The sequence below is a fragment of the Sinocyclocheilus rhinocerous genome, unplaced genomic scaffold (assembly GCF_001515625.1).
Source record: "Sinocyclocheilus rhinocerous isolate Xijiao unplaced genomic scaffold, SAMN03320098_v1.1 scaffold2660, whole genome shotgun sequence".
NCBI classification, from domain to species: domain Eukaryota; kingdom Metazoa; phylum Chordata; class Actinopteri; order Cypriniformes; family Cyprinidae; genus Sinocyclocheilus; species Sinocyclocheilus rhinocerous.
In genome coordinates this window covers 227,108-235,311 of record NW_015630549.1, presented here as the reverse complement: position 1 = coordinate 235,311, position 8,204 = coordinate 227,108, and the positions used below count along the sequence as shown (strand labels likewise).

General features: G+C 37.6%; 1 protein-coding gene across 1 annotated transcript in view; it reads right to left on the bottom strand.

Moving 5' to 3' along the window:
• The window catches only part of LOC107740563 (SITS-binding protein), a 35,906-nt gene extending 27,962 nt beyond the window's left edge, over nt 1-7,944 (bottom strand). The window contains exons 1-2 of the mRNA XM_016553011.1: nt 7,160-7,944; nt 5,713-5,884 (exon numbers count right to left, since the gene is read on the bottom strand). Coding sequence (XP_016408497.1) covers nt 5,713-5,884; nt 7,160-7,630 — 643 coding nt within the window. The 5' untranslated portion in view covers nt 7,631-7,944. The remainder of the gene's footprint in view (nt 1-5,712; nt 5,885-7,159) is intronic.
• Nucleotides 7,945-8,204: the final 260 nt, after the last annotated feature.

Genomic DNA, 8,204 nt, shown 5'->3' with positions numbered 1-8,204 from the left:
GCCAATCACAACGCACTGGATAGCTGGCCAATCAGCGTACACCTCGCTTTTCAGACCGATGAGCTTTGTAAAAATCAACGCGTTTCAGAAAGGCGTGTCATAGAGTATCAACAATAATGTACATTATGTGGAAAATAATGTGTTTTTTTTTACTTTAAACCGCATAAACACATTGCATTACACCAAATACACAACATAATGATCTTTTTAGCAATGCCATATGACCCCTTTAAGAGAAAATATATGGTGTAAATGACATAACATCTCGTTATTATGACTTAAAGGCAGGGTAGGTTATTTGGTTCGAAAACTATCTTTGTTAAGCTGGTTGAAAGTCTCTTCACATCCTGATAGCAATCAATAAGTTATGTGGTCTAAATGTACATATTTATATCGTCTGTGGAAGGCGTAGGACCATATATATGGCAGCAATGCGCCACCATACAAAATGAAAACATTTTGATTCACTGTGTAATATTCATAATCCTTTGATATGTGGGATTGCATTAAAAATTTATTATTAAAAAACAGACCTACTAGAACTGTTGATCTATCACTATTAATTTTGGAATTTTTGGTCAAATTTGGTTACATAGACTTTAAAAAAAAAGTTTTTCTCTATTTTGACATCAGTGATTTTAATATTTTGGCATTTGTACAGGTGGGAAGTAAGATTAGGGTTAGTTATGAAACCCGTTAGCAGTCCTTCTGATTTGGGAAACTCTGTTTAGGTGAATGGTCAAAAAACAAAAAAAAATTACCAGAAGCATAAATTAAATTCCATTCAACTAATCATTTTTGAGCCCAAAAGAATTACATCAAGACAACACGACACCACAAGAACGCACATTTCCAGACCCTTTACTACTGAAACGCAGCAGACAAGGAAACAAACAAACAAACAAACAAAAAACATTTCACTGACATTTTTAAGTATAAACAGGGAAAATTGTGAACAAGATCATATTTTTTCATCATATTTTGTTGCATGTATGTGTGTTATTAATTTTAATTAATTAATTTAGATTTTGTCCGCAACAGTTTTGGAAAGCCACAATAATTGACTGAAAGAGTGAAATTTCGTGTTTTGACCGTGTCAGTGTCTATTTACAACAAATTTTTTAGAGTTTTGATAATTAAATACATTTAATTAATTAACTGATTATTATTAAATACATGTATTTATTTTTATTTTTGGTGCATATAGCTAACATGGGTCAAGTTATCACATATAGACAAAAGAGGACAATCACTACTTGGAAACCATCAAAATCTAAATATGTCTCCTTCTCTTTAAGTTTCTTTCAGTCATCATGTTGGACTGGACACAAGTGTCAGTGAACCCAGTAAAGGACACAACTTGCCCGGACACTTCAATAATGTCTCTCATCAACAAAGTGGACAAAGCTATTTGACAGACATCGCATGACCGAAGCTCCACATCACCAACCTGTTTAAAACCACTATCCGATTTCAAGGCCTAAATGTAAATATACAGTGCTGAAAAGTTTACCTTTGGGTTTGCACCGGGTCGCCGAGGGCTCGTTTTACAGGCCTGCACAACAACATGCCATTTGGCTGCAGAACAGCAACTCAGGAAAAACAATTATGTCCATTATCAACACATCGCCGACCAATAGCAGGCGAGAGCCGTGGCCACAGGCAGCTGCTGGGTTGCCTTACGAATCTGAGCCAACATGATTGTCATTGTTATGCCACTGGGCATTATACACCAAGATATGTCTGCGGTTACTTGGCAACCCGGGGCAGCTGCATTGGCAGGAAGCTCAACATTTCTGTCTTAAAAGTGAGCCAATTAGAGAGGGGTTTGAGAGGTCTCTACAAAATCAAGGCCGTTCTCTAGCGAGGTGGAAAATGGATCAAAATTATGTGATCGTTTCGGTTAAACTGCTCACACCGTTGCATAACGCTCAGTGGGCCAAACAATGATCTAGGAAATCATAAAAGCCTTTGTTTATGTCACATGACGAATATTATGACCTTAGCTGATGGCATGCCCTTTCACTTTAATCTAATTCTGTTCTGTACCATTTTCACCTTTCAGCTGCCGAAAGCTCACACACAAACTTGGAAGACACCAATGCGGGCGCAAATAATGCGGCTGTACGAAAAAAGCAGTGTGACCGTGTTGAGTAAATAGGGTTATTAATTGCTGGATTGTGCGTGGGTGACAAGGTGCTGTGAGAGTGTGAGAGTGTCTTGGCTCTGAGTGGTAACCATGTTTAGAGACCAGCTGCCCACCCACACAAGCCTCACAGGCACGGCTGCTGGTCCGAAGCACGAGGGGTCATCGCAAAGCCCCTTTAGTGAACATATTAACCATTTACTGAACATATAAAATGTCAAAGCCGGTAAGATGCCACTTTTGTAGCCCAAACAAATGCTACGTTTGCACTTTGAGTGCGAGTACTAGTGGCAGCTTATTGCCAAATGTGTTAAAAACGTAACTACTAATGTGTTACAGTGTTGTGTTACATATATTAACTATTTACTGAACATATAAAATGCCAAAGCCGGTAAGCTGCCACTTTTGTAGCCCAAAAAATGCTAAGTTTGCACTTTGAGTGTAAGTACTAGTTGCAGCTTATTGCCAAATGTGTTAAAAACGTAACTACTAATGTGTTACAGTGTTGTGTTACATATATTAACTATTTACTGAACATATAAAATGTCAAAGCCGGTAAGCTGCCACTTTTGTAGCCCAAAAAATGCTAAGTTTGCACTCTGAGTGTAAGTACTAGTTGCAGCTTATTGCCAAATGTGTTAAAAACGTAACTACTAATGTGTTACAGTGTTATGTTACATATATTACCCATTTACTTAACATATAAAATGTCAAAGCTAGTAAGCTTCCACTTTTGTAGCCCCAAAAAATGCTAAGTTTGCACTTTGAGTGTAAGTACTAGTGGCAGCTTATTGCCAAATGTGTTAAAAATGTAACTACTAATGTGTTACAGTGTTGTGTTACATATATTAACCATTTACTGAACATATAAAATGTCAAAGCCGGTAAGCTGCCACTTTTGTAGCCCCAAAAAATGCTAAGTTTGCACTTTGAGTGTAAGTACTAGTTGCAGCTTATTGCCAAATGTGTTAAAAATGTAACTACTAATGTGTTACAGTGTTGTGTTACATATATTAACCATTTACTGAACATATAAAATGTCAAAGCTGGTAAGCTGCCACTTTTGTAGCCCCAAAAAATGCTAAGTTTGCACTTTGAGTGTAAGTACTAGTTGCAGCTTATTGCCAAATGTGTAAAAAATGCCGGTAAGCTGCCACTTTTGTAGCTCAAAAAAATGTTACGTTTGCAATTTGAGTGTGAGTAGTAGTGGCAGCTTATTGCCAAATGTGTTAAGAAACTTAACTACTAATGTGTTACAGTGTTGTGTTACATATATTAACCATTTGCTGAACATATAAAATGTCAAACACTTTTGGGGCTCAAAAAGTGCTACGTTTGCACAATGAGTGTGAGTACTAGTGGCAGCTTATTGCCACCAGTGTTGGAAAACTTGACTACTATGAGTAATGTGTTACAATGTTGTGTTACTCACTGTAAAAATGTACCTATTACTGTAGGTATGCCATTACTTTTAATGGAAAGTAACACATTCATTTCTAATTCAAACATGAATCAATCTTGAATGTTACAATTTAGACAACTTTTTTTTTTTCTGATGCACAACAACAGCACCTGTATGCTCCAGGGTGGAACTTTCACAAATTACTATTGGAATCCACTGCAATTCGGTTTTGTCTGTGAAATGCAGTGGTTTTCAAAACTGTCCTGGAGCACCAGCACTGTCTCCCTCATCTAACACACCCGATTCAACTCGTCAGCTCATTAGTAGAGACTTTAAGACCAGAAGAGGGCCAGAAAAGGTAAAGAGTTATGAGAAAATATGATACGTGTCAGATCTGCATCATGTTCAGCAGCAGCAGCTCTTAAAGCAGCCAAAATAACCTAATAACCCGGCTGATGTGATGTCTGATCATCAAAGAGCAAAAGAAAAAAGAGGAAATCAATCACTTTTGTAGCTTTAAGGATTCATCTATATGTAATTTAGAATTTAGTGTTTATTCAATTTCTGTATATTTCCTACTTGCTGAAGGGCACAGGTAAATATGACATTTATTACAATGGGTTTATGTGAGGATTGTTTATGTTCAAAAATTAAGTTGTTTATTTTTAAAGTCTAATAAATGTTAAACTTTATAGCTCTCAATTATACTGTAATGTTGAATGCCTATAGTCAGTGATTAAATATTAGGGGGAAAACATTTCATAGAGACATCAGTAGTATTAGTGGATGCCATTAAACAAATATTAAAAATATACTGTCTTTATGTTGTTTCCACATTAATTCTACAAACACTCCAAATCCCATTTGGGGGTCTCATTTGACATCCATTTCTACACTGTCTTGAGCTACAGATCCATAATATGACTAGACTGCTGCTTCTGTCTTGTTTCACTGAAATGAACTAGATGCTGTTACTTTTAGCTAATGAACATAAATGAGTGACTCTTTTAATTCATTGTTCAAAGTTGGTTAGTTAATCAATTCACTGTTGTTATTCTTTGTCAATTGGAATTATTAGATTTTGTTTTTTGTTCAACTCATGGACCAAAGCACTCCACGGACCACAGTTTGTGAACTCGTTTGAAAGTGACTGATGAAGTTTAGCCAGATGGTCAATTCTAGGAAGAGTCTTGATGGTTTCAAACTTCCGTCACATGTCAATGACGCATGCATCTGGGAAGCTTGAATTATATAGCTTTTTCCAGCTAAAGGGATTGACACATCGCTATACTGGAGGTCAACGGCAGTTCTGGTTTCTGCCGTGTGGTTGAATCATATGTTAATAACCACTGATTAAAGTTTCATTAAATACTTAAATACTTCACTTAAATACTCAAAATATGCTGCGAGATTGTTAAACAGGATTTGATTCAAAGAGGTAACTTTTTTTATGAACACTTCTTCACAAGGGTCATTTCATCATGAATTGGAGGACACTATACAATAAAATAAACTTTGCTATGGCACTGCAGATTTAACCCTTGTATTATGTTACAGTTCTGTAACAATACAAGTTAAATGTTAAACGGATTCAATAAAATTCAATAATATCAATAAAAACCTATAACATGAATACTTCTCACACAGTACAAAAAAAGAAAATAAATAAATAATAAATGAAAATTTGATTGCACACTTTTTCGTGATGTAGACTTATTTCACATTAAATACTGCAAGACTATGAAAATTTGGAGTGGCTTATGTTTTAATGCACTACGCCTCTGTCCGTAACCATGTCCCACCCTGCCTCGAATCAAACTAACAGCCAGACATAAACACAATGCTTATTTAAATCTGCCTGAGATGCCTAATTAACTCTCGATATAAACATCAGGCATCTGCTGACAAATACCAATGGGTTCAGACTCAAGTCCGATGCCCTTTGTTTTGCAATCTTTCACCAAGCAGAAGTAACCATCCGTATTGTGTTACGCTCTCTATGTACAGTAGAGCCCTGTGATCTCAGGCCCGAGGCAGTTTTGAAATGTGTACATAGTCACAAGTGAATGCATGTTTGGACTGGTCAACAAAGTGTGAAAGGGCAGGGTGGCCAAATTTGGCTAAGGGGGTGACAGTTAGTGGCGCGGAGCTCCTCTTTGCTTACCTGAGGATCCCAGGAAGTAGCGTTCTAAAACTGACCCGAAGCCAGAAGGGTTGTCCCTAAGGTCACTGACTGTGAAGGGCTGCATGGAAATGTTGGCATCGTTTATCGGCCAGTTGGGTGCATGGACACTGGCACCTCCGTACCACGAAATATTCACCATGGAGAAACAGTCCTGAGAGAGAAAGAGGGTGACTATCCTTAAAATGTATCGTTATGGTCCATCTATACCATAGGTAGATCATTTATTGCAAGTTGAAGTATTAATTATACATTTATTTTTTGAGTTTCTTCATATAGATTGTATGAGGTTTTCATTAGTGAGCAAAATCTGGACGTCCAGCTAAGAAGCGTTTGGCTCTCATAACACATGAAAACAGGTGCAGAATACCTATAAGTCAAAGGATTGGACTGAACAAAGAGTTCTTAGGCTTAAATCTAAAATAACACATGACAGAGCATTACTGAGGTAGGAAATGTGGGAAATGAAGGGATTAAACTAGAAAACTTCCGAACTGCATTAGGTGCTTGCTGAACAAAGAAAGACCTTGTCTTATCGGATATCTGTGAAATGTATCTTTGTGGCCATTTTAGTCTGGTGAACTTTAAACCCTGCTTTAAAAACTTTTTTTGGCAGGTACGAATGCAAAGTAAATACGTTTTTATGAATAACAATATAACCCCACAAAAAAAATAATAATAAAACTATTTAAAGTCAAATAAAAACCACCAATTAAATAATAAATAAAAACGTTACAGTTGCAAATGTTTATCCTTGTAACACTGAAACAAGAAACCATTAAATAATTGTTTGTTTACACTTAATTAGGACCTGAAGCCCCCCAAATGAAGCCAAAACAAAAATATGAAGGTCTTAAAAGTATATATTTTTATATAGGACTATATTTCAATTGAGATTTCAAACATTTCAGAAACCTAAAAAAAAAAAAAAAACATTAAAATGTAGTCAGGCCGATTATTTTCAACGAGCGATTAAATAAACCGTAGCGAACAAAAATCGTGTTTTAGCGGTAACCATGGCAACTCCAGCAAGTACTTATTGTTAGGATCGTCACTGACAAAACAAATACATCAGCATTGTCACTTACTGATTTGTATATTATAAATAGTTTATTAAAATGTAGTGTTTTGTTTAACAGTCTTTAAGTTAACCTTTGGCTGCGATTATTTGGTTTCTGTGCGAGAAATTTTCACACCATACAATTTTGGTGGTTCTTGCTATGGCTCTTGAATATTTTGAATACAAGTTCTGCATGTTACAAGGTTCTTCAGAAACAAATACGATGATTTTTTCTTTTTCTTTTTTAAGAGAATACAAGTTCTTTTTGTGGAACTTAAAAATGGTTCCTCAATGACACGTCTGGTTCTATTTGGAACATAGCCTATATTTTCAAAAGTGTTCTAAAAAAAGTTCTAATGGCATTTTTACCTTCAGGTCCACATGACAGTGAATTGGAGTCCAGGTTACACTGTAACACTCGGTATCTGAGTCCTCATCTGATTCCAAAGATATCTTCACCTCTGCGACCGAATCCCAAGTGTAGCAGAACTCGGTTTTGTTAAGCCAGCACATGTTCCTCACGAACGGAACCTCAATATCGGTGTTCCCCACGTTCTCCACGACTATCTCCGCAAAGGTCTTGTCCTCAGTTAGTGTCTGTATGACCAGAGTTTGCGTCCGTCTCTCCCAAATAAGCCCACTAAAGCTCCCCTTCAGGATCCAGTTCTTGTTGGGCTGATCCACAACTTGCCAATAAATGATCCCAATTGTCATGACAAAAAAGACAGCAACTCCCAAGCAAGCAATAGCCCCCTTCCAGGTCTCGTTCATCTCTTTCAACCCCGTGTCCCATGTCACCTCTGGGATCGGACTTGGGTTCCTGTTGCGAGAGTGCGGCATGGTGATTTCACAAAGAAGAAGAAGAAAAAGATCTAATCGAAAGTGGTGATAGAAAGTAACAATCTCTCTGCTAAACCATGCAGAATCATCATCATGTCATGCTCCTTCACGAGTTGTCTGTGAATGTGATTTTTTGAATTGGATCTAATTGCGTTGCTGCGCGCACCGGCCGCCAGTCATCTACGGATCCAGGTCAAGCTCTCCAAACACAATCATTCCAGAATAAATCAGAAAAGTAATGCATGCTGTTTCTAGTGCTACAGCAGGTTTAAAGCATTGATCGCAGAAGAGTGAGCAGCCTTACCCGGGTTTGGCAGCAATGCCTACAAATAGCTCCTCAGCGGCTTATTTGCTTGGCCTGCACTTTTGCGCGCTGGTGTGACGTAACTCCATACTGCTTCTTCAGAAAGGTACGAGAGAAAGTGATTTGGCGAGCTTCGCGATTACCGGGGCCCCCGGTTAGGGGCCGGACAGGGCGCAGTGTGTGTGTGAATCACCCATTCTCACTATTTGAGTGCATGCGCTTGGCATTTGGAGACGCGCGTGCAGTGATTATGCGCAAGTAATATGCATC